Source organism: Panthera onca, chromosome F2, assembly GCF_046562875.1.
Source record: "Panthera onca isolate mPanOnc1 chromosome F2, mPanOnc1 haplotype 2, whole genome shotgun sequence".
Classification (NCBI taxonomy): domain Eukaryota; kingdom Metazoa; phylum Chordata; class Mammalia; order Carnivora; family Felidae; genus Panthera; species Panthera onca.
In genome coordinates this window covers 12867735-12895175 of record NC_138356.1, presented here as the reverse complement: position 1 = coordinate 12895175, position 27441 = coordinate 12867735, and the positions used below count along the sequence as shown (strand labels likewise).

The 27441-nt window shown below is 41.1% G+C and overlaps 1 protein-coding gene across 1 annotated transcript in view; it reads right to left on the bottom strand.

Annotated features, from left to right (window-relative positions):
• The window catches only part of CLVS1 (clavesin 1), a 172860-nt gene extending 145946 nt beyond the window's left edge, over window positions 1-26914 (bottom strand). Inside the window, exons 1-2 of the mRNA XM_078441449.1 lie at window positions 26749-26914; window positions 14319-14946 (exon numbers count right to left, since the gene is read on the bottom strand). Coding sequence (XP_078297575.1) covers window positions 14319-14773 — 455 coding nt within the window. The 5' untranslated portion in view covers window positions 14774-14946; window positions 26749-26914. The remainder of the gene's footprint in view (window positions 1-14318; window positions 14947-26748) is intronic.
• Window positions 26915-27441: the final 527 nt, after the last annotated feature.

Sequence of the window (27441 nt, the reverse complement as noted above, 5' to 3'; positions counted from 1 at the left end):
AACCACGATATAAACTTAAGTGAAAAAAAAAAAAAAGCAGAATAATAAAAAGTAGTTGACATCTACTGAGTGCTAAGTATGGGTCAGTCATTTTTCTGGGTTTTTGCTTATATTAACTCCTTTAATTCTCATTATTACACTTGGAGGTTGAGACTATTATTATCATCATTTAATAGGTGAGGAAACTGAGGTACAGAGTGTTTAAGTTGACCAGGCTCAAGCAGGTAGGAAGTGGGAGAGCTCTGACTCATACCCAGATAATCTGGCCATAGTGCTTGAGCTCTTTACCACTGTGCTGTCCCATGTAGATATATAAAGTTATGCACAGTATAAGCCCAACCATGTGTGTGTCTGCATGCAAAATATACCTCAATTTTCAATGTAAATGGCAGTAGCTAAGTGGAGGGATTATGAATAATTTTTAATGTCCCAACACTTCCTCCATTTTCATGATTTTCTTCAATAAGAAAGCTGACTCTTATAATCACACAACCCTTCATGTAAAAGAGCCATCAACCCATTTGACAACCATTCTATGATACTATCCTAGTAGGATGTTTGCCTCCCCAGTATATCATGGAATTGTATCCACAGCTAAACTAGTAGAAGGATAATTTAATGTGGCGGTCCTTAAACTTCCTTGGGTTGTGAACCTCTTGAGAATCTGGTGGAAGCTGGGTCCCTTCTCCACCAAATACATGTGTCTAAAATTTCAGGCCATTCACATATTCCCGGTAGCCAATTGTAGACCCAAAGCCTCTGCCCTCTTAAGAGTGACCCGAGTTAAGATGCTTCACTTAGCAGCTTTACCTACCTAGCCCACTGCAAAGAACAAGAAAGAAAGCATCTCCCACGTTTCTATCCCTGACTAAGGTGTTTTTGACCTGATGATCATTGCCAATGTCCCTACCCCTGTCCCTACACCTAGGTGACTGGGTACTTAAGGGACAAAAACAGTAGAGATTCAAATATATCCATATAAAAATTATGGCCGTGGTGATGGGGCCAGGGTCTTATGACGTATAAGAAGAGAATAGTAGCTCAGATGAGGGGCTGAAGGGTATGGGCTCCATGACAGTGCTGTGTGGGCCACCACCGGCTTAGAGTAGGTATGGAGAGAAGACAAGGCATATAACAAGATATAAGCAGAAAGATAAGCTACTTTATTTTTCCCACTATCTTCTTGATGAGAGACAAAGTCTTATATTTAATAGCGAGAAAAGTCGAAAAATGAAAATACAAAGGCTAAAGAAGAAATACAAAGGATAGTGCCCACTTTGGTAAAAATGGGCCTTAGTACAAGTATAAATGAAGATATAGGTCCTTTCCTGTTAGGCTGAGGGAAGTATAATAGAGAAGAAGGATACATAAGTCAGGGAGGCATGTTGTATGTGAATCCAAGGTTAGAGAAACCTTGGAAGAAAAATTGCTCAGGTTTTCAATTTCGCACAGTTCCAGAGAGATGCTGCAATGGAAGATGCTTCATGCCCTGCCTGCTGGTGCATTAGGCAGAACTGTATTTCTGAGCACACAAATGAGACGTTATAAAATTCATGCCCTGCTACAGCTCATTTGCCTGACTCCTTGGGATTCCCCATAGATCCTCACCCAAAGCATATAATTCAACAAGCTCAGTTTTCTAGCTTCCAAGCCCACAGAAACTTAGGAGAGTAAGCCTACTAATAGTAATCAGCAAAGAGCTAAGAGGAGAAAGAATTACCAAAAAAAAAAAAAAAAAAAAAAAAGGAAGTGCACAGAGCATGGCACAATGGGCCATGTAGCATGAAGGCACAGCCCATATGCATCCAGAATCCCCATTCTGCTAGCTATTTCCTAGCCCAGGGTACAATAAATCCATATGCCTCGTAGTTACCATTTGTCATGAAGTGTTAAGTTATATTTAACAAGGTAGGGAGTATACAATGCATTCTAAGGTTGGTTGGTTGGTTTTTTTAGCCAGAACTGAATAAAATAAAACTTTAAAATTGGCCCTTAAAAAGCAGCCCTCAACTATTTGAAGACTTAACGTCACTGGGATACCCTCTTCCCTCGCAAAGATATAAGGTAAATGAGGCATTGCAGTATTATTCTGGGAGATGAGTAATAGCAGACTGAAATGTTCCACCCATGGTGGTGCAATTCACTAATTAATATGCATGCTATAAAATTATAGGATGGATTAACTCATCAGAAACTCAGGAGAAAATGAGGGATGAACAAACTCCACACAAACCTGTTAGCATGAGGAGACCCCGAGTAGAAATAAAGAGTCGTTCACTGAGAAGGAGGCAGGGAATCAGGTTCCGCTCCCTGACCTCTATACAGAAGGTAGCGCCCTGGACAGTGAAGGTTTCCCTATGTAAAGTATTTTCTTAATTTTGTCTTAGGCACGATGACACAGATAGAATATAGAATTTGAGAGATGAGAGAAAATGATGGTTGTCGTGTACTCCACGTCATTATTAGACAGTTGGTAGCTGAGCTCAAGTCACACAGTGGATGGAGCCACTGTGGAATCCACAATATTGGCTCCGATTCTGGGCCCGGGTTGCTCCTGATGCTTCTAAAACACTCAGTCTCCCTTATGTCATGCTGAGAATCCCTGGGCAACGGGTAGACAGAGCACCCGAGTCTTTTCCTCCCTCCTTCTCAAGCTCAGCTGCACCCGACTCCAGTCCGTCAACAAGATTATTGTCATTGGGAAGAGTCTAGAAAGAGCCTCTGTGTCTGGGCTTTCCATTGTTCCAAATTTCTCCCCAAAAGTCAGTTGAGGGGACTCCATTGAGCCCTACTCTGTACCTATGGCTACAAAAAAGGAAAAAAATAAAACCAAAAAACCAAAAAAAAAAAAAAAAAAAAAACCCAAAAAACAAAAAACCAGCATTGTGCCTCCAGGAGCTTCCCCAAAGCATGAAAAAGTGTGCAGCAAAGATTAGTGTGACAGGCATTCAGGGAAGAACAAAGGAAAGATCAGTGCTGCCCCAGCCAGGGACAAAGCTTCTTAGCATGAATATGAGCTTTGAAAGATGAGTAGGACTTGGTTTGTTCTTAAACTTAAAGCCCAAGTTCCTTACGGCAAGCAAGGATAATTCCTGGCCTCAGCCTACCTCCTCAGCCTCATTTCTCCTCATGTGAACCCTTACATTCTATGCTCAATGCAACCATCTGAAGCTCTCCCAGTGGGGCAGGTTCTCTCACCCTGGATCCCTGCAGAGTGTGTTCTTTTTGTCTCAGACAGCCTCCCTCAAGTTCCCTTCCTTCGACCTGTTTAATCTTACTTCTCCTTCGACTCAGATAATGCCTCTGCAATGCCTCTTCTCTGTGCTCCTGGAGGGCCCATGCTCCCCTCATTAGAGGAATAGAGACTGAGTAGGAGGAAGTACATAAGCAAAGGTTGGGAAGGGCTGGGCTGAACCCGGGAGGAGGAGGGGAGGGGAGGGAGATCCATTTGACTCAAGCAGAGGATATTCTTTGGATATGGAAAGTGATGTCAAATTCTTAAGGTTTTGTTTGGCACAATGTGTGGCGAAGGGACTGAACCAACTTTATTAAGGAGCCATTAAAGACTCCAAGCAGGGATTTTACAACAAATTGTGAGCAGAGATTCAGTGGCACATTCCCCAAGAGCAGACCCCAAATATAATCAGGCATCATGAAGAAGGGGAAAGAGAAATATCTGGGATCGAACCATTAGCCAGCCTTGTGATTTTGTCCAGATTAAATACCTTCTATTTAAAATAAGAATAATTGGGGTGCCTGGGTGGCTCAGTCGGTTAAGCGTCCGACTTCAGCTCAGGTCATGATCTCATGGTTTGAGAGTTCAAGCCCTACGTTGGGTTCTGTGCTGACAGCTCAGAGCCTGAAGCCTGCTTCAGATTCTCTCTCTCTCTCTCTCTCTCTCTCCCTCTCTCTCACAAAAATAAATAAACATAAAAAAAATATTTTTAAAATAAGAATAATAATATCTCCTTCATAAATTGTTGTAAGGATTAAATTAATAGTGCAGCATAAGGAGGTGCTCGAAGCCTGGGAGCGTTACTAACATGAACACTGTCTATTCCAGAAAGGCACTGGGTGCTATCTGTGGGAGTGCCATATTTGAAATTAATCCAGCAGGGACAACTGGAGATAGGGAAGAATTAGAGGCAAGGAGAAGAGAAAAATGACGAGGAACAGAAAGAGAATGTGCAAAGGAAAAACAACACATCACTTTAAAGCCTTCACAACAAAATTTACCCTCTCTTTATTTTCCTGTCCAATGTTACATTTTGCAGTATAGTAGCAATAACTTCTACTGCTTTATAGTACACTCACAATAAATGGCTTCTGAGCCTGATTTACAACCTCAGGGAAGCGCAGACATTTAATCATTCCAGCAGCTGCTTAAGGATCTGTATATCACCGCTCAGGAGCGATTATCTAGGAACCATATTTAAAGGGCAGGAGAGCCGGTGGCTTCTTAAAGAGCTGAGTTTCGGGGCTCAGGGATTGGGGGGTTGAAGTCTGGGCAGATGCCAAAGGGCTTCCTTCTACAGTATCCTCCTTGTAAAGGGGATCAGAAGATGCTTCCTGGTTTATTGAGAACTGGGGAAAGCAGTTAGTCACCCAGAAGAGCTTCACGTTGTACAGGAAAAGGTCCCATCTCTTGCGATATACTCTTTCAAGAAGCCAGCTATGCTCATGAGAAAATCAACAGTGAACGCAGCATAGAGGCAACATCATGCTTAAAACTTGCCCTTTCTCCGTGCCCTCCTTTACTGACACTGGCCTTTACAAGAACAGACGCAGGGCATGCCCCCATAGCAGCATGATTTCAAGTCAAGTAATTGAGAGCAAGCTCACGGTGCTGGCTGCTTTATCCAGGCCATGCGCTGAGGAGCAGGAAGTTATTCTTAGGCCCTTAGATTTCTAGCCATTGGAGGACAGTTTTTTATCTACAAGGTAATGAGGGTCGTGTCTTTTAAACTCCTGGGCTTTTAAGTGTGAGTTTGGGAAGAACAGCTGGCCTGGAAAGATATGCTGTCAATAAAAGCTTGCTTTCCTGGTCCCTGTAGCCCCTTCTCACTGCAAAGCTGCCCTGCTTTTGTAACATGTTGCAGGAGCCATAAGACATCTGCCATGTCTTGGAGGGCCAGCCACCCAGTTAGGCAGGGGCATACGCTGCTGCGTTATCTCAGAACGGAGACCCTTTTCAAACCCCGTGGGAGATGGCTTCTAACAGGCAAGCTTCCAAGGGCCTGAACGCAATCCAAAGGGGATGGAGACTGCGGGAAGAAAGCAGCTGAGCCCTGGACCAAGCGGAATGGTCGTGGAAGTGCTGGAGAATGTCTGATAAGGAGTTTTGTGGAGGATGAAGGGGATTTAAAAGAAATATTTGAAGAACCGTTTGGCTGACTCACATGACAAGCCATATACTCGTCCAGCAGGGCGAGGAAGCAACATAAACTCTCCCAACTCCATCCTCTCATCAATCATCAGCTTTTTAGGAGCACATAACAGAGATATAGTCTATTTTATAACAGCTTTTAACAGAATAAGGAATCGTATCTTGGGCATTTTAGACTCTGGATTAGATAGAGAGATAAAAGTGGAAAAACCACTTGGATTACAGTTAAGAAAGGAAATAAATGTCTCCCTATGTGCCAGACCCCTTACTGATCTGGCAACTTACTTAATCCTCAGAGCCCTGCAAAGTACATATGATCATTACCAGACAAAGAGGAAACTACGCGTTAGAAGAATTGCATATGGCACCAGGGTCACTAGCAGGCTGCAGAGCTGGTGGCCTGCAGGCTGTGAGCCAGTTGAAAGTCCATGTGGACACTTGTTTTAATGCAAGGTATGGGAGGGCCTCCGATCACTATCTTAAGTCAGGCTCATATTGACACCCCTTTTGGTAACATATTCCAAGGAACAACCAGATTCCTTTGGGGAGCTGGAATTAAAAAAAAAAAAAAGATAATCAAAGTTGTCATCACTGTTACCATTGCCAAATAATTAGGGCTAAATAATTAGTGGATAAGATTTTCAACACTTAATTTGCCTAGATTTTGTGAGATTGGAATCTGTGGCAACAGGATTTGCCTATTGAGCTATGACATCCTTTTCAAGTTGTCTGAGACCTTGAAGTGACTGGTGTTAGCTTGCTTGCTTAATGAGACCTCACTGGGAACTGCCCCCCCGAATGTCTGACTTAGTGGCCCCCAAGAATGGCAAATGAATTAGGTTTGAGATCCTGCTTGTTTTCGCCACTTACCTAAGCTGTGTGACCTGGGATAGGTTACCTAACCTCGCTGATCCTTAATTTCATCATCTGCAAAATATGGATATTAATAGTGCCTATGTAACAGCACGACTGTCTGCCACATGGTAAACACTTGGTAAGCAAGTTTGATTTTGTGGCTGTAATAACTCCCCTCTGTTCATTTTTGCTCATTTCCAAGCTCATAACAATTGAAAAGCTGATCACAACCAGAGCAATTCCAGGAACGTATCTGTAGGAAGAACAGACGGTGAATATTTTTCTTGAGCTGCTCTCAAGAGGCTTTGGGATCTGGGGAGGAGGGTGACTTCCTGGCCCTGGTGAGAAACATAAAACCCACTTGGCCTGCCCCATCTCCTCTCACCTCACCAATACTCGGCATGGATACATTAGAAATTTGTCCCCTTTTGTGCCACAAAGTTCTTATACTGAGCACAGTCAAACTGAAAGAGGCGTAGACCCCCTGCTACTTCTAAAAAGCTCTTTTATGCTCTTCCAAAAGCTAAAGGTGAACCTCAATCAACTGGCTTATTTATAGTTTGAAGAGTTATATCCCTCCTACTGCCTCAGGGTTTTAATCAGAAGAAAGAACCTACTTACTGTTCATCTCCCACTGCCAAATCACACCACAGAGCTGTAGGACATTTGCCACGTCAGCCCTTTGGAGGTTGCCACAGGTCAGCAATAAGCAGTGACGTTTGAAGGAGCTTCTATCTCCAGCATATCCATCAAATAAATTACTGCCTGGCATGAGGGGATGAGGAGCAGCTGAACACCTTCCCAGAACAAAACAGTGAGTGGAAAAGCACCTGTCCCTAAGAACAGACAGAGGCCAGGTTGTTTTCGACATGATAAAGTAAATATGACAGCGTCCTTGCTTTCAGACTTGGGAAGGCGAGAAGGTCAAGCACCTTACTAACATTCATCTTCCTGTCATTTAATGCTTAGAGGGACTCAGGGGAAACTGGTGTGAGAAGCCATTCTGGGAGCGGGAGCTCAGAACAGGAGCTTGTGGGCCCTCAGGAACCCACACAGGGCTGGACCACTGCAGTAGTTCAGGATGTTTACTGAGTACATGAAGGAATGAACGAGGCTTGGATTCATCCCATGGAAGAATGACAACTCTTGTCTATTGGTCAGCACCCCAACTGCTTTTGTATTTGCTCGATCTGAAGCGGTAAGTCCTTCTCCACTTCCTTTCCCTCATATTAGGGACTAGGCAGGCCCTTGCCATTGAGCCTCCAGAATCATCTCAACTTCTGGTGCTCCCAGCCTCTAAAGCACGTTCCTCACCTTTGGAGCCCCATTAGAACGCATGCACAAGGAATGGCTTTATTGTTTACCCTGAACCTCCCAGTGTCTCTTGGCTAGAAGAGGGAACTGAGGAGAAGTTGTGAAACACCTTGAATTTGGGCCCTGGAGCCACACTGTAGTAACATACGAGTAACACTTAATAGCATACGAGTGATTCAGATTTTGATTGTAAGAGGCTCTGGAAACTTTTGAGGTCAGAGTAGAAATGAGGCCACAGCTAAGGCTTAGCAGAAAAGCATAGCCTTTATGTTCAGACAAAACAGGGAAGAATTCTGTCTCTGTTATATATTATCTAAACACCATATAGATCCTTGTGGGTCTGTGGAAAGGATTAGGGAAAAAAATGTGTGTATATATATATATATACGTATATATATATATATATACACATAATATATATATATATATATATATATATATATATATATATATATACATATACTTACTGTATAGCTTGGTATAAATAATAACTTGGCATAAAGGTGCTTAACAAATGGGAGTTATTGACATTGGTGTTAGGACATTTCTAGACACTCTCCATCAGGGGTTCTCAAAGTGGACACCAGCTCCCCTAAGGGCTTTTGAAACATGAAGGTGACCTTTACAGTTACCACAGTGCCTGGGAGATGGGATACAAAACATTCCACAATGCTCGACAGCCCTATGCGTTAAGAACTGAGCAGCTCTGAATGGCCGTTGTGCTCCTTTTGAGAATCGCTGCCACTAACCTGCTGATCCTGTCCATTGTGACTCACTGCACTCATCTACACACGTACCCACCTCCAGGAAATCCACTTACAGACTTTCAGAAGCTCCGTGCATGTTTTGGAATAACTAGTCACTCAGGGGCTGAACAATTGGCTCCAGATGTCTCTGGAGCTTGGAATTAGAAGCTTTGAGTCTAAGTTTTTCCATTGATGAATCATTCAGTTCCTTGGTTAGAAAGGATCTTCTCCTCCTCCGATCTCTTGTCATCTGTCCCTTAGTGGTACTAAAACTCCCCAAATGGTTAATGAGCATTAAATCAGAAAACATACACGGAAACGCTTGGGAATCATAAGGTTCTGTGCAGCTGTATAGTATACAGATATTCAGTATTATGTGCTGTAATACAATTGACTAGGAGCCAACTTAAGGCTTTTCTCTTGTGAAATCTGATTGGCCTGAGCAGTGCTTTGCCAAGGCATATTGGGAGCCTGAGGCACAAGGAAAAATTAATGATCTTATCCTGCCTTCTTTTAAATTTTGACATTTTGTTCATCATGGATTTTTTGGCATTAATTTTGATTTTAAAATATTTTGACAGGGGCACCTGGGTGGCTCAGTCAGTTAAGCGTCCAACTATTGATTTCTGCTCAGGTCATGATCTCACAGCAGTGAGATCAAGCCCTGCGCTGGGCTCCGTGCTGGAATGGAGCCTGCTTAACATTTACTCTCCCTCTCCTTCTGCCCCTCCGCAGCTCATGCTCTCTTTTTCTCTAAATAAATAAATAAATAAATAAATAAATAAATAAATAAAATAAAATAAAAATTAGAACTATAAAAACATTTTATGACAAAATTATTTATTTTGATCACTGAGTGCTTTAGTGCCCCCCTTAAATTTTACACCCCAGGCAAATGGCCCCATCCCTCACCCTCATGCTGGCCCTGGGTCTGAGGTCTCAGCTCAGATTCCCTAATCTTCCATCCAGTTGGTTGTGCTTTGATCCAAACCTTCAGCCCTTGTTATGTACGGTGGGGAAAGACAGTCTACAAGATTCATTGGCTTCTTACAATAACTCTATAAGCATGAAGGTAGTAATGAAATGGTCCATTAGCCCCCTTTTTGCTCTACTCAATTACCCTAACTTAGCTCTTCCTTCAGGTGCCCCAGCTTCCTGAAAGGACCAACTAATTTTCAACCTGTTTGCGGATTTCTGAGTTTTCTTAATTTTGAGAAATAAACAATACACTGACAAAAGAAGGTCAAGTGTCATTTATATATTATGATTGGCATTGCATTTCCAATTGTTTTTCCCTGAGGACCAGCTGGTTTACACATGGATATTATGGTAGTTTATCATGGGACTTTTATTATCTGGACCTTCCTTCCCAAATATCTTTCTCATAGCCTGAGAATGTAATAAACAACAATAGGGAGGGGCACTAAGACCAGGTCATTTCTCAGAGCCTCCCAGTCATGACTGAGCTTCCCTAAAGCACTTTGGAGCATGGTGGCTTGGGGACTCAACTGCATCCTTTATACCTTTCCAGGTGGAGGAAAGTTGGTAATGGTTCAAATCCTGCTATTTGGATTTGGAAAGTACATCTTGTGACCCAGTAGCCTAGATATTTGCTGGACTGGAATTTTTCTTTTTTTCTTAAGAAACAACTGCCATTTGTGGAACACCAACTAATGTTAATCTATGATCATCATCAGCCCCACTTTATAGGTGAGAAACAGTGTAATAAGAATTTAAGCAACTTGCTCAGAATCACATGGCTGATTAGGAGACAGTTGGGATATGAAGCCAGCTGTCTGGCTTCGGAGTTTCTGAGTGCATTTAATCACTGTTCTATTCCGCATCTTGGACACCATCAAGCAGGGCAATTGGGGTTAATCCTTGCAACAGCTCCACATGCCAGATATTATACCCATTTCCACTTGATGAATGGAGACTCCAGAAAGTAAAATAACTTGACCAAACTTAACTCCTTTGTAGCTGAGTAAAATCCAAGAAAACCAGACATGCTCCTTTATGATTACACTTCCCTCTGTGGGAAGGGCATTCACGGGCAAATCAGGCTGTATGACCAGGTACAAGTATGCAGCCCAGAAAGAAACAAGAAATGGATTTCCTTTTTATCAGATCTTAAGGGGGAAACAGAGTCTAGGTGAGACAGATCAAAAGGCCCATTGAGCAGTGGTGCCCCCCCAGGTCTCCATTACTTACCAAGCAGGTGGGCTGAAAGGTGACCTCTGATGACCCAGAAAGGGCCAGCTTCATTTTATGAATAAATATGTGAGTGCTGATTTCATCTAATTCATCTCACTTCAGCCTGGTAGCCTCAGAAAATACAGAAACCACAAAGCTCTCTGCTGAGGCCTGATTTCTGGAGGAGGCCAGTGTGTGTTCCAGGAGCCCAGTGCCCCCGCACTCCAGCTGGCACCCTCACCCAGGCCCGGGGAGCCCCGCCTCTGGAGGACAGCGCTTCCTACCGGTCACCTTTCTGCGCTTTTGTTCGTGGCATCTGGGTTTAGATGAATGAGATTTACACGGTTTTAATAAATATTAATAACCATCTTAATCTCAGCAAACCTTTCACAGGAGATACTCAAATCACTTCCCACTCATCTTAGGGGCCCAATGAGAGTGAAGTAATCATTTTGCAAAGCTGTGCCAACCCTTCCGGGCCTTTTGGGCCTCATTTAATCTGGGTCTGTGTGACAGGGAATGTATTCGGGGAGAAAACAAAGAAGTTCTTAGGATGGCCATACAGGCAGACCGCACCCACCGGCCCACTTTCATTTTCGAGTGTTGTACTCCTGTCTCTATCTTTATTTATCTACTCTCTGTGCTCCGTTCTTTTTGTAGTGGGATGTTTGATAATATTAATAATAATACCAGAAGCTCATATTTGTTGAGTGCTTACCATGTGCCAAACAACGAGCTGTGTTCCTTAAGTGCATCTTTCATTTGGTCGTCCCAACTGCATTATTAGCTAGACATCCCCACCTTACAGATGAGAAAACAGTCTCAGAGAGGTTGTTTGTCCCAGGTCACATAACCAATAAAGCACACGTCACTTGCCGGGTTCCAACTGAGGTTTGCTTGTTTCTAATGATCTTTGGTTGTCACTGGGATAGCCTGATCATTTACCTTCCTGTTGAAACCAAAATATTTGGAACAAATGGTATTGTATAGTTTGGGGAAAAAAATCGTCTCAAGTAGACTCAGCCTTTGTAGGCTAGGGGCGAGGGTGGGAGGGAAAAAAGAGAGAGGTTACTTCAAAAAGCCTAGTGAATTAGGAAGCTATAAAGTGAATTTTAAAATCCCTATCCATCCATCCATAGGATCAGGCTGAATGAACTCCACGTTCATGAGCCATTAGAGCTGAAGGTGTCTCAGGGATTACCTAACTTGAGCTTCTTATTTTACACTTGAGGAAACTGAGGAACAGAGAAGTGAAGTAACTTGTTCAAGGTTATTGTAGTCATAAACATTTGGATTATTCTCTTGGAGACTCGTTTCTTTTTACTATTATTATTTGTTATTATTTCTTAACACATTTTGTGATATACATGGGCCGAATGCTAATACAAAATAAGATATTTTGCTGTGATGTATTTTTATGGATAAATCACTACTTAGTATCCAAACAGATGGAAGTTCTAGAATACTTACAACCACTAAGAACAAATGAAGTCAGCACGATTATTCTCCAGAATCATCAAAATTGTCCTGTTCCAAAATTCAACATGTTAACATGCCATTCTCAAAAGGATGGCCGTTTTCTCTGGTATAAGACGGATGCCCTGTGTTGATGGTTTGTGTGTCTCAGAAGGAATTCTCTGATGGCAGATGGGAGTTAGCTGTTCGTATGCTTGCACACTGAAGGACACTGGATTGCACAGTGGACTCTTTTCTGGCAGGGACCTTGTGTTAACAGAGCAGAAACGTGGAGAGGCATTCTCGCCCAGATGCAGAGCTGACCAAACTCTAGACTCATAGAGTTAAGACCCTGAAATACCTTTTCAGGATTAAGTTGTGCTATCACAATTTATCAACCAGAAAATAGCCAGTGATTACTTAGTTTATAATATTATCATTTTTAAGAGGAGGAGGAATGATAGGAAGTAATAAAGGGCCACCTTACAAATTCCTTTTAATTATACTGGGGAGAAATTATTTGGTTTATCCTGAAAGTCAAACCTGCGTCTCCCCAGCTACCATAAAAATTTCAACGATTATACCTCTGTGAAAACTAAAGCCACAGGTGAACTTTTGGAGAGTGATACATGCATTCTTTCTCATTCAACATTTGTTGGATAGTGTGCCCTGTGCCAAAAAGATATGAAAGACACGAAACAGGCAGTTTCCTGACCTCATGGAACTTGCAGACTCGGGTGGAGAGGTAAGAAAGGGTATACAAGTAAACACACGATTATAGTAATGCCGGGTTGAGACAACTCGTTCTCCAGTCAGACTGCTGGGGGGTCCACTCCCACTCCATATTTCACTAGTTCTGTGACATTGAGCGAGCTACTTAATTTCGCAAAGTCTTGTGTCACCAAATGTGAACCAGGGATAATAATAATATCTTTTGTGGAAAGTTCTCATTGGGTTAAATGAGACAATATACATAAATGCTTAACAGAGTATGAGGTAAGTATTCCAAAATAATAGCTGTACTAACAATGTTTCTTACACTCCTCTTGCAAATAGGTTAATGGAAATATGAACAAAAGAAGGGCACTTAACTAAAAAGGGTTGGGGCTGGCAGTAGATGAAGACTATAGAGTGAAGAAGCAGGAAGATGAGTATAAATGGTAGGGCAGATTGGGTCCAGGGTGGTTGGAATTGGGATAAGAAGTGGTGGTTCTCTCCTTTAGGTGCTTGTCGAGGCAAGTTCAAAGGCTTGGAGGCATGGAAAAACCTTAGCCATTCAAAGCAAGGCTTATACTTCCTTCCAGCTGGACCAGAGAATGCGAAGGCCAGAGGATGAAGTACAGCAGGAGATAGGAGATGTACAAGATGGATTGCAAAGGACCTGACTTTACCTTGAAGGCTTCTCAGGTCATGGAAGAATTTTCATCAGCAGAGCGACATCACAGAATTTTGGAAGGGTCACTCCAGCTACAGTATGGACAAGAATGGCTCGAGAAAGATTAGAGCTGAGGCAGGGGTGCCCGTGACAAGCCTGTTGCAGAAATTCAAGGGACAAATGAAGAGAACCTAAACCAAGGCAGTGACAATGGGAGCAAAGAGAAGTGACGAGATTTGAGACTTTTGAGAAGAAAGGCGTGGGCCTTGGCAATTAATCGGATGTGAGGAGCAAAGGCAAGAAGCAGTCACGGACGACACCCGGATTTCTGGGTGGGGAGACTGGAAGGCTGGAAAAGCAGGTATAGTGGGAAAGATGGTGCGTTCGATTTGACACATGCTGAGTTCGAGGTTCTTTACAGGATTTTCAGGGAGAGATGCACTTGGGTAGAGAGGTCTGGCACTCCGAAGAAATACAGGATATTAAAGTCATGGAGAGGATCCAAGAAATTATTTACGTGATGAAAACACTTGATTTAAAGCCATCTACTGAATCCATTTTTGTTGTTTTTGCTGTTAAAGATGAGAACACTAAAGGCAGAATATATGGTTCTTCTAGAAGACCAGCTTTCAATTTTATGAAAATAAATGACCCACTCTGATGAACATAATAATGATTTCTAAGGCGTCTTGCCATTCTAACACTACGATTCTATTGTTCCAAAACACTGCTGTGAATCTGGAAATGCATTTGATGACAGTAATCCTCTGGCCTTAAAACTTCCTTTGGGGTCGGGGAGGGGAAACTATATATATATATATATATATATATATATATATATATATATATACATATACATATTTTTTTAAAGAAAAGCTCGTTAGTCACACATTTTTTTTCATTTTTTTTTTAAATGAAAGCCATACGACCCTAAACATGCAGTACGTATGCTTATAAAAAGGAAAAACCAAGGAAAGACACTATCTACATTTACCTACTCTGGTCCCAATTGGCCGCAAACAGCAGAAGAATCTTCCTGCCGTAGTGATCTCGGCTTTCCAGCACTCCGGGGAACCCATCGATGAGAGCCCTCTTAATGCCAGGATCATCAGCCTTGAAGTTTTTGAACATGTCCAGGTGTAGCTGGCGGTACTGAAAGTACTGGGCCAGGAGTCTAAAGGCATCTGCTTGGTGAAACTTCCTGGCTCGGAGAAATCTCAGGATGAAGGCATCATCTGTACGCAAAAATCCAATGTCAGGCCTGGTGATGATCATGTCCCTGACTTGCTGGATATCCTGATGTAAAACATCTGGGTTTTCATTCAGTTCTAGGCGAGCTTTCTCTATAGTCTCTGGACTGAGTCCGGCCTGTAAATGGGTCATCTTGGCCAAATCTCCTTTCCAAGTGCTTAATTGCTGATATTTTGGAAGAAGGGAGACTGGTCCCATTCACCCGATGGTCTGCTGAAATCGGGGCCCATTCAACAGTTTTTCTGCTACCAAGCTGCCACTGAAACAGACAAATCGAAGGCCTTCTTTCTGTTCTTAGAAAGCAGTAGGACATTCAGGTCCTATGTGGTGGTGGCCATCCAGAAAGGAGGCAAAAACGAGACCATTTCTTACTGCAAAACAAATGCACACAAGAGAGACAAAACAGTGATGATACAAAGAAAATCTGGGCAAATTAATTGGAACTTAGATAAAAAAAAAAAAAAAAGGCAGTATTGTGCTGTGGATTTGATTAGGTTTCCAAAGAACAAAGGCTAAATTATCTTTAAAATGGTGTAATTGGGATAATTTTATTGTTGACCTCCTGAATGCATAATATGCAAATATTTGGAACTTTCTAGTCACACTGATTAGTTACCATAATAGTGTATGGTCCGATTAGTAATAGATCGCTCTTTTATTAAGTACTTTAAGAAACACTAAGAAGAGGGGCGCCTGGGTGGCGCAGTCGGTTAAGCGTCCGACTTCGGCCAGGTCACGATCTCGCGGTCCGCGAGTTCGAGCCCCGCGTCAGGCTCTGGGCTGATGGCTCGGAGCCTGGAGCCTATTTCCGATTCTGTGTCTCCCTCTCTCTCTGCCCCTCCCCTGTTCATGCTCTGTCTCTCTCTGTCCCAAAAAATAATAAATAAAAAACGTTGGGAAAAAATTTAAAAAAAAAAAAAAGAAACACTAAGAAGAAAGATCCTTCTCTGTTACAGCATGCTTTATGGGGCTGTTCACAGGCCTAGATGTGGCAGAGAAATTAGGGCTGCTGTACAATTTATTAGCCTCCCCATTAGCCTCTTTTCTCAAAGAGAAGTACCTTTCACAGAAATGCACCCCCCCCCCACCTTTTTCAAAGGCAGTTATTTGCATCTTAACAATAAAAAGGGACTGTTAAAGGTCACTCTATCCTAACCCCACAGGTACCTAATTACTCAAAACTGAGCTGACAACAGCTGGGGGGAGGGGGAGGGGGGCAGCCTCGTGGCTGGAAGCCTGACCTTCAATAATCAAATTCAACAGCAATGAGAAAGGATGCTCACGTGTCTTACAAGCGGCTTTATTATTTGCCTTTGTTAGTCTTCTGTAGGAAAGGCAAAGGGATTTGAAACTCCTGATTGCTTTCCTGCTGACCCAATATCCACACAGGCTTAAAAATCCTCCCATTTACATAACTTTCCTGTCGTTCGGAGATATTATTTTACTTATGATGATTGTTTTAATCTCCTCATATATATCTCTTAAGATGTCTACACCTAAACGGTATACAGAAGGACATCTATATTATTTACATCTTCCTCATTTTAAATATAAATTCATATTTTAATGTCTTCAGATATTTGTTTGGTATGATCTGGAAGTTCTAAACATCAGAAGACATACTAGGTGTAAATGAACTTGAAGGCATATTTTTTTTTCCTAGCTTTCCTAGGTCGACAGTATCTGCAATCAGAGGAAGAATATTTATTCCCAACTTAGTTATTATTGGTAATGCTTTATCATACAAAATAATGTAAAAGACAAAATTATTCTTCTGCTTAATTTAGAATGACCAGTTAGTTCTTAAGGGAGACAGTCAACTCACACATTTCTGTTTTATATTGTGGTATAGGGGAGATGAAGAATAGTTAAAGTAACTGGTATTCATTGTCAAGATGAGGGAGTAATAGAAATTCGATGTGTAAAATGTTGGCTTTGTAGAATAGTTTGTAAGAAAACGGCATTTAGCTCTGCCATATGCAAAAACAAGAAATAGAATAAAGTCTTGAGCTTCACTAATTTTAAGGACTTAGGATTGTAAATGGAAAATAATGCTACGAACTATTCCCAGGATTGGAAGAAACTGCCAAACCCATCTCGTTCAACACCCATCTGAGGTTAAAATTCCCTGTCTAGTAGCCTTACAAAAGCCGTTCAGAAAATTCCCTTGTTTGATGTCTCCTTTTCTAGTTCATCCCTACACTCACAGCAATATGTCCTTACTATTTCCACCAACAAACTGACCAGGAAGATCATATAATTTATTATCCAAATTTAGACATGAGGGGATGCTAATAATAATAATAATAATGCTAGCACAATAGCTATAAACTGGGACAATTCTAACCAAACCCAGAAAGATGGTCACCCTACTAGTGATGATATTTTTGTTCCTATATCCAATAGACAAATTTCAGTACTCTTTATGGGTGACCCCTATCAACATTTTATATTGCTGACTTCATCCTTCTTAAAACTCTCTCCCCCATTCTCCCACTCTCTCTAACTCCAGACATCGTGATTTTTCTTTTAGCCGTGTTGATCCCTGCTCCCTCTTCTCTTTCTGTGAACACTTTAGTGGGTGTTTCCAGGATCTTGCCCCATGATGTGACCGCCTACGTGTAATATAACTTCCGTCTATAGCTCTTTCTCGGTCTCCAGGCTACATATCCAACTGCCTTTTCAGCAACCTCACGGACACATCTTCTACACACCACAGACTCCATATGCTTAAACCTGAACTAACCATCGTTCCTCATCTTGAATTTGTCCCTCCACCTCCATCCCTTAGTGACTAATGTCACCTTCTGTGCAGCTTCCATTCTAAAAACCTGGGAGTCCACTATTATTCCACTCTCTCCCTTATTGGCCACTTCCAGACAATTACTTCCATAATATTTCTTAAATCTGCCCATTTTTTCCATCCAATCTCACACTGTCTGTTTAGCCCTGCAACGTTCTCCCTATGGCACCTTTGCTGCCAAACTTGCCCTTCTCTCGTCCGTTCTCTGTATTGTAATTGAAATCTGCTCATGTCATTCCTTGAATTGTCCAATTGTCCTAGGATAAAGTATAAAACTATGTAATAAGGTTTTTAAGACCCTTCTCCGTGTGGTGCCTATCTCTCTCCAGATTCACCATCTGGCCAAGTAGCCACTCAGAGTCACTTGACATTTCTCCTCACCTCTCAGGACCTTGACAAAGAATAACCACTGACGAACTCCTCTTTGCCCTTCAGGAGTCATCTTGGACACCGTTTTCTCTAGGAAGCCTCCCTGACCTTCACAGGTCACTGGTAGCCTCACAGCCCTGACCGCATCATTTCACTGCCATTTTCCTCCCTCCCTTTTTCCTCTGAACTCTTTGTGGAGAAGAGCTGGATCCCGCTCATCTGTGTATCCCCAGTACAGGGCCTGGCACAAAGAGTGTGAGCTCCATGGGTGGAGCACCTTTGTTACGCTCACCAACTATCCTCAGCACCTAACACAGTGTCTACCGGGGCATAGGTGCCCGAAAAAATATAGAGAGTAAATGCATAAAGAAGGTAGTCAAAACATTGTTTCAATGAGTGAGTTGCTTCCCATTCTGTTGGATGCCTCTGGAATCATTTTCCTTAAATGACAGTGTTGCAGCTAACTTAATTTCCTAGGAGAATTTAGCCTAGGCACGTTGTACTTCAGATCACTGCCTCCTTGAAGCATGCTCGGTGATGGTCCCTGTTCCAAGCCATGGCACAGGACGTTTAGACAAGTCATAGCAATAGCTTGTCCCCTTCAGAAGATTTAAAGGTTCTGGGAGCAAGTTAAACACCTTATAGTTCAGGGAACTCTACAATGTTTCTGAAATAAATTACTATGGGTTCAAGGAGAGAGCGGAGGTTGCGTTTTTCATGGCCTGCTTCCACACATAGCTATGCCTCCAATCTATAATAACTGAAATAAATTTGCTTCAATCTACATCTTTATTCTGTCCTCAGCATACAGTAGAAGCTTCTGGGGAGAGAACCCAAGCTAGGATCGCTGGGTTTCATACTCAGGATGAAACAGATATTTTCCATTAAAGGCAAATCCTTCACTTCAGATCTCTGAATAAACTGCTACTTTAAGAACAATGTCAATTGATAATATTTAAGGCTAAAAATGCTATGCCGTTCAAGAACGTTCTCCGGGACGTAGCATTTCACTTGACTGTCGTCTTCTGTTCACGTGAAGGACTTGGTTCTCATTCAACTTTTCTAAATTTGTCAAACAAGTATAAAGGGATACATTGGACTTGGTATCACATGAAGTAGGAGTCGTTTTCTGTCCTAGGGGTATGAATAATAACAAGAGCTTTAATTTCCAATTTATTATAACTGTAGTTATTATGTCCCAGGCACTTAATACTCTCTATTCATATATTACATTCTTTAATCTTTAGAACAATTGTATGAGAAGAGTATATTATTGTCTGCATTTTTCAGGTGAGGGAACTGAGGCATAGAGAGGTAAAATGAGTTTCCCAAGGTTACACAGCTACTAGCTGGCAGATATTGGATTCAAGACCAAGTAATCTTTCTCCAGTCCCATGCTCTTTTCTACTGTGCTGTTCTGCCTCTTATGTGTAGCAAAGAGGTTCTAATATTTACTACTTAAGAGCTGTGTGACCTTCAGTGAGTCACCTTCCCTCTCAGAACCCTACTGTCCTTTACTAAAATTCCTTCTAGATTTACCACTCTATAAGCCTAAATGTGCTGAAGGAGTTGACAGACATTCTTCGGTAGCCTAATACCATACCTTACAGAAGTCTAGTGTTGTCCTTGTTTCTTCGCCAGAAGATGACTAAAGCTGTTTAAAAAATCTAGCTGTCGATGCCTTTTCTAGCTGTCGCAAACTTTTGCTCTTCCTTTATGTATTTTCCTTTGGCTAAAATGCCAGATCAAAGATCTTGCCATTCTATTTGAAGGATTGATACTTTGCCATGCCTAGCAGAGTGCGAAACATGATCCGGGGACTGAAATGTGCTTGATAATCAAAAAGGGTACTTGAGGTAGATGCATGTGGGCCTTCAGAAACCATCTTTCCCATTGCTTTTTGGGTCCCAAATGATTCTTTTTTTAGACATTGTTACAGATACATGGAGAGTAACTCACCATGTGCCCTAGGGAGCCCAACATAGGAGCTAACTTCCACTTCTAACGGCATGTTTTTTCTGATAAACTACACATTTAAGTAGTAGTATTTTGTATGAGAGAGAGAAAAGAAGAATCTTTGTATCGTGATATTTGAAATCATGGCATCCATAGATTTAAGATTCTCACTTCCTCTCAAGTTTCCATTAGAAAAGATCTATTTGTGTATTCCCTTATGCAAAATTCAGTGCACGTGCGCGCGCGCGCACACACCACACACACACACACACACACACACACACACACACCCCTACACACCTATAAACATATATCCTAGTATTTATGAACTAAAGAGTCCAGGTGTAAAAGTCATTTCAGAAAGCAAAATAATTCAAATAAAATTGATTTTGGTTATTTTATAATTTATTACTTTCATTTATTTCATTATCTTCAGAAACACACATTAAATATAAGCCAATAACCAGATCTTGTCTACAGACTATGTACATGTGTATGTATTATCTCAAAGCATTTTACACCAATTATCTTTCTTCATTGTTACAGTGATACTGCAAGAAATAGAAGCAAAAGAATTCTTTAGGAGATGCTGAGGACCATGTGAACTGATGTAGGTAAAAGTGCTTTGGAAATAAAAAGCTCCATTTTACACTTACTGTAATCTTGTTGATACCATAATTTTGTTGTTTCCAGGTAAATAAAAAGATACTGAGTCTTAGAACAACTAAGCACTGGTCTTAAAGTCAGATAATAAACTAATGTTAAAAACTCGGGGCATGAGGAAACAAATATTTGCTGAGTACTTATTATGTGCCTACAGCTTTGATGTTCTATGATCTCATCTCCACACCAACCTTTAAAGCCGGGTTGTTAATTATTATATGAGAGGATAAATCTGAGGTTTAGATAGATTAATTATAGCTAGAAGAATGAAGATTCACACCTCAGTCCACCTGACATAAAGCCCATGTTCTATCAATGACCTTGCCCTGCCACTCAGTGTAGGTGATTTCTCTACACCACTTGTGCCCTCACAATGACTCACTCACACAACAGGCACACACCCACGCCCCACCAGTCCTAAGGAAGATCATTTAAAGGATGTTGTAAAGTTGGCCAGATCTGGGGAGGAAAGAGTATATTGTTGTCACGACCAGAAAGATAACGTCTATGAAGCCTAGATACTGTTGGAAATATAAGAACATCAATAAATAATGAAAATACTTCAAATATTTATTGCATTGGGATGTTCTTGGTAATACAAAGAATCTTTTTAAGTACACATAAATTTAAATTAATATAAATATAAGTGAGAAACTATACCCATATTTGTTTTTATGAGAAAAAAATGAAAAATGAATCTCAGAGATAAACCTTTCCACATGAAAGTCTAATCAACTACCTCATTCATTAGTAGGTGTGAAAATTATGTTTCCAGATTTTAAATGAATATTGAATTAAGTTAACCCCAATGACTCTTCACCTTTCTAAAATCTCACTTCAAAATTTTTAACTATGTTTTTCCCCTAGGAATGCTGAAAGGAATTTTTATACTGAATGAAATAAAAATAGATGCTGCTGATACATCTAGACAAAAATTGAAAATCACAGTGAGCAAAAATCTTTCTTTTTAAGTACAACTGTATTTGAAATCTTTTCCGAAAGATGATAAGCTCCCTTACTGCCAGTGGCACCTACATTTAATCTTAGAGGCTGGCTGATTATAATATTCTTTGGTGCTAAATAGAAAAGAGTCTTTTTTCCAAATGATGAATTTGAAACTGACCATTAGGGCTTGTATGACTTCTCTGCATAAGTACTGGCAAAAGAACATAAATCCTGGGAGAACAGAATGGTTCCTAGTCCATCAATGTTCTCTCAAACATTACCCAACTTGCAGTTATGAACTACTTATACCAGGGGCAGGAAGAGAAGTCTAGAAGGATAAAAGGGAGACCTTTAATCATCTGAAAGTACAGTGTGACCAGAATTTAGCCCCTGGCTCACGGTCAAATGTCCATCACCTTTAGCTCAATCTTAGCCCAGGGCTTACCCTTGCCATATAAATATTCATTGTGTTGACTCCATTGGCACCCTTTAAAATAGCAACTAAGCACACAGTCATCTTCTCCCATTTGCTCTTGCCCACAAGAAAGATTAAGAGTAAATTGGAATGAGTTCCATCAGAGTAGGGACACTGGGAACTTGTACCCAAAATAAATGCCAGGTCAGAATTAGAGTAGTCTGGGACGCTGAAGATGGACCTTTTGACAGACGATTGTGACCTTTGTTCTAGAACAAGCTATACGACTTTTATTCTTTTAGTTTGCTTTGGGAAAAATAATTCAAGGAGTTAATGGAAAAGACAACTTGTAAAGAAGGCATGGGGTTTTTCTGCCTCTTCACTGTAGAAGGGTATTTAGTTGAAGTAGTGTTTACCTTACACCTCACTGTATGTTAAATAAAGACAATCTACAGGGAAAAATGTATTAAGATGTAGAAAATTAGACTAGAACTTTTTCTATGCTATTAAACTATCCCCATAAGAAGTCACTGGCAGTCAATGCCCCAATTTAAAATTTAATTTTAGTTGTGCTTCTTAGGAGTATCAGCAGGAGGGAAAGGAAAAAACAAACAAACATGTGACTCTTCTCTCATCAAGGGAAGAGGGTATTTCTCTAAGAATAGACTCTTTAGAGGAAGAGGATCTGGAAAAATGTAAGAAAGGCAGGGTTCACCCAAAGACGGCCACTAAATCCACTTGATTTCTTTTCCTCTCAGTGTTTTCCCCAGCATTCTATGTGACTGGGACCCTTCTAGATGTGATTAGGCAGATGATGTTGGCCACAGGAATCAAAGTTAAGAAAACTTCGAGGTCAACATAGAACACAACAAGGTGCATAAGGGTGAGGTGGGAAGAAAGGGGTTATTTGTATAAATTTCTCCTCAACTACAGTTATAATTTCTAAGCTGTTATTGTCTTAGATCCCAGGATGGTTCTTGTTTTGTTTTAGTATGAGTGCCATTATTTGTTAATCAGATATTAAGGTGGAAATGTTTAAAAAGAAGGAAATTGTTTGTTGTCTTTACTTCTCAAAGTGTGGTCCATGGATCAGCAGCATCAGCAGGACCCAGGAGCTTATTGGGAATACAGGATGTCAGTACCCACCTAGACCTGCTGAACGGGTACCAGAATTCCCAGGCAATTTGTATGTACGTTGTTTGGGAAGCACTGCTCAAGAGGATTTGCAGTGAATCGAAAGGATTGAGAAGGTAGGTTAATTACCTGTGAGGTCAAGCTCACACTGTCTGTGAAAAACGGTGCTACTGTGTCCAACAGGAGACTAAAAGCACATCCAGTGTCTCACTCCTTTTGGAATACCAATGCTCATAAAAGTTTATCAGATCACTCACTCCATTAATTGTACACGTGCTTGTGTGCTCTATATGTAAACAGAAAACAACGAAGAAAGGAAGGGGTGGGGTAAGCAAGAAATGCTAAGAGAAAGGAAGGGAGAAAAAGAAGGAAGAGAGAGAAAAAGAGGAGAATCTCATGTTTTGTTTATTTTGTGTTATTTTGATCACACATCAGGCTAGAGTTCTCTTACTCATAAAACCTGTGATGGGAGCCCTTCCGCCATTCCCAGGCCCAGGACTTCCCTTCCTCCCAAACTACAACATAATGAACACTGAATACACTATGTAACTTAAGACATATAAAGGTATGGAGCTTTAGGCAAGACGTTTGACCAGTAACAGAAGCTGAATTGACATGATGTGATTTTAAGGAGAAGAGGTGGAGAAAGTTGGCTTACATAATATCAATAAATTGGAGATGTGGTTAAAAGGGTCCAGAAGACAAGAGCAATCATCTTGAAACACATATGGGGAAAATTCCTGCTGGCTCAGAAATCAGGAAGAAGAAAGGCTCATAGAAAGTTAGCTGCCTACACAGAAAACTTTCTCATACCGAAACATGTCCATGAAAAGGGAGAGCACCTGGCCAGAGAAGAGATGATAAAGGGCTGTGAAGGGGAGCAGAGGTAGTGAACAATAATGAACTTATGAACTGAATAAATGAAAGGTGTTTGAGGGAAGGTGAGTGTCCAGTTGATTTCCACATCCATGAAGAATCAAACCAAAGACAAACTTCGCTTTAGCTAAGACAAACTTGGATAGAAAGGTAAGCATGGTTCTGTCTAGAGAGATACAACACTTGGGATTGATGTTGGGGGTTACAGACTTGCAGTAATTCACACTGTGGATCTCCTGAAACAAATTTATTCCACTGAAATCTGGATAAAATGAACAACGATCAAAATTATCAAAATTTGGGAGAAGGGTGTAATGTAGGAAAAGATCTCTCTTGGCAATGTTGAGGGGTATTTCTGGGCTGACTACATGGGACCAAACTTTGTAGTTTTTATATTCATTTTGCTATGTTACCTCCTGTCTCAGTAACTATGTAACAGGAAAGGAGAAATGATCCAAATAAGTCTGAATCCATTTACTAAGGATGACTCTGCTTTGAGGAAGTGTGTGTAAAGTCATGAATAGACTTCTCAGGGTTAATAAGGTGTCTTTTTGTAAAGCTTGCAAAAGTGAGAAGACACCACTAGCTCTGAAGAGTTCCCGAGTCCCCTGTTTGGGAAATAAAAATTTACCAGCTTTGCACTCCATGATTCCAAAAGGATGTGCCCTTTGTGAACATGTCTACAAAAATGTATGATGCCACTGTGATGGAAAATATGTCTTCTGTTCACCTTTAAATCCATTATAAAAATGAGAATGTTATGTTACTGAAAATACGAAAAAAGTGAAATAGCCCTTAATAGAAGAAAGAATAAAAGAAGCAGCCAGGATAGGAGCACTCTATAAAAATTAATAAGCCTAGCATAATATTTCATCAGAGAAAGGCATCACTTCTGAGACAGATGCCTGTAAATCTCACCGAAGCAGCATTGTTTTGAATTTTCCCCAACCTCAGGAAATTGTATTAAGCACAGGAAGGCAGCAGCATTAGAGGCACTGGATTCCTGGCCTGAGTTTCTGTTTTGAAGCAGCTAGAACAGGCAATATGTACACTTTAAAAAATTATCTGGGATGAACCATTCTTTGCAAACAGATAAGGGTATATTAAGAATCTTGTTTCTTTGGGATGTGAGGGGTCTTTTTTTTACTGTGGATTACCAATCCAAAGACAGTATATAAATGAGCAAATATTTCACCAAATATTTTCACTAGTTTTTTTAGTTTGAGTTCAAAAATGAATGAATTTTAGAGGCAAATTGAATTATTCCACTATTTATGTAATTAATAGCAGCAAGTACCTTTTGACAAAATCTACTCTTCTTCATTCCAGAAGAGTATTTGGTGTGAATTTTTCCTCAAAACTTCTTCCAGAAGATACTTGTTTCTGACTAGCTTTATTTTTGACAAAATGAGCAAGCCAGTTTAGACAAAACTTGCTTTATTGACTTTTTTTTTTTTTAAGGAAAGCAGAATAAATGTACAAGAGTGATTTTTAAATAAGCCTTCTCTGTGCTCTGGTTTAAACTTAATTGTTACATGTGACCTGACATTATTTTCATATGAAAACACGATCCATTTCATTTTTAATTAAGATGTTATTTTGTTATGTTTATGAAAAATAATTTGCAAACAAAAAAACCCACCCAATACTTTGCTCTTCAGTGATAATTGATTAAATGGGTATTCATTGAAAGATTTTCATTGCTGACAGGCTCAAGTTCTTATTTTCTGATGTTTGTTAACTCTTATAAAAGAGATGATCCTGGATAAATTAAAGAGGTGCTATGACTTGGGTTTGGACCTTCCGGATATTTGAAAGATGTTCCAACTTCCCTTCAGCTGAGATAGAAAATGATGGCACTCTAAAAGCAGAGCCCAGCAGAACATAGTTACATAAAATGCCTTTTCAATTTTTGCACTCTATTACCCTTTACTATTATGGGAAAATGGTGTTATCGCCTGATTACTGAGAAAGCACACAAAAATCTCGCCTTCCAAATCCGAGTCAGTCCTTGACTAGTGATGAACAAAGACAGGCCATCTGCTCTGAATATCATTACTACTTTGGCCTTTTGGCCAAGGGATCTATCTTCTCTGCCTCAAAGAGAGGTTTAAGGTTGGAAAACCGAAATGAAATAACTAGACAGGAAGAGACCCTGGAACAAATAGCACTTTCCAATGAGAGCCACATTTGTTAGGTTATCATCATCAACATTTTAATTTTTACTCTGGCCACAGAGTTCATCTTTGGGGGTCTCCATTTTACAAAACATTTCAGTAAAAAACTTAATTCCAGAGTTTCTGTAATAAACGCTTAGGAAGGCAAATTGGCGTGTGGGTGAATATGAGTCATCAGTCACCCCCACCCTGCTTCCTGGTGATTCTCCATTGGAAAACCAGAAACACAGATTGAGCTTACATATCTGTTTTGCTGGAATAACACTATACCCCAGGCCATGTTAATTTGCTGAACTAACTAAAACAGCCCCTAATCTGCTGAAAGGCAGCTGGCTAACTGCTGGTGTCTGGCAAGTGCCCCATCTGTCCCCCTGTTCAGGGTCTCTCTCTGTCCTGGCTTCACTTTCCCTTTCTCTCAAGCAGGCGTCTCTTTGTTTTCAAGGGTGTCGTACACCTGAACTTTCCTTCCTGCGCCTGAAAACTTGGGTTCTTTTGCTCTACCCTGAGGACCTCGGGCTTTGTCTAAGTGACAAGACACAGTTGTGTGGACTGTAGTTACGGCGCTGGTGATGGTGGAGATCATGACGGTGATGGTGGAGAGATGGGGGTGCTGATGGTGTAAGGGAGCGCAGGCTGAGCGGGCGCCGGGAGGAGGAGGATGGACCGCGAAGGCGTGGAAAGTGGGGTGCGGGAGGGATGGAGTGCGGAGGGATTGCAGATGGGAGCTGTCCACGCACCGAAGTGCTGAAACGCCGCAGCCATGGCATCCCAAGAGCTGGGGGGAAAGGCGGGGAGGCGCTGCAAATACAGAAGGGAGAAAAAACGCAACAAATACCTTCACACAGCCGCTCAGCCTTGCTTTAGGAATGTGTTTCTGCAGGTGTCCTCGCTGCTGAGCTGAGTGGGTGAGATCCCCTATTCTGGCAGGTTCGGGCTCAGATTTCTCTAGAAAGCTGTGAATGAGAGCCCCGGCTCCACGGGGCTGTGATTTTGGTAGGAGGCGTGTGCGCCGGAGACTCTGTCCTTCTATACCAAGCCTGGCTTTCCCCTGGGTCCTAAGTGCCTCCGCACCGCCGCTTTCCCCCGTTCCATCAAGACAATACCAAGAATTACTGTAATTTTGTAACACCTGGGACAAAAAGGACAGGAACCATCACCCCCGACCCCAACTACCACCAATCTCAAAAACAGAATCTTTCAGATTAATGCAACCTCTGAAACGGACCCGTGTGTGTGTGTGTGTGTGTGTGTGTGTGTGTGTGTATGTAAATTTAACAAATGAAAAAGTATCACAGACCTATATGGAAAAGCACGGATTATTTTATTAACAAATGGTAGTGAGAAAATAAACAACTTGGAAAAGGCTCAAATTAACCCTCACCGCACCAGAATTAGCTACACAAAGATTAATGAACTAAATAAAAAATAAAATTATTTAAAAAAATAAACTAGAAGAATATAAGAAATATTTTACTGATAAAGAAGGCTTTTTTTTTTAACGTTTATTTATTTTTGAGACAGAGAGAGA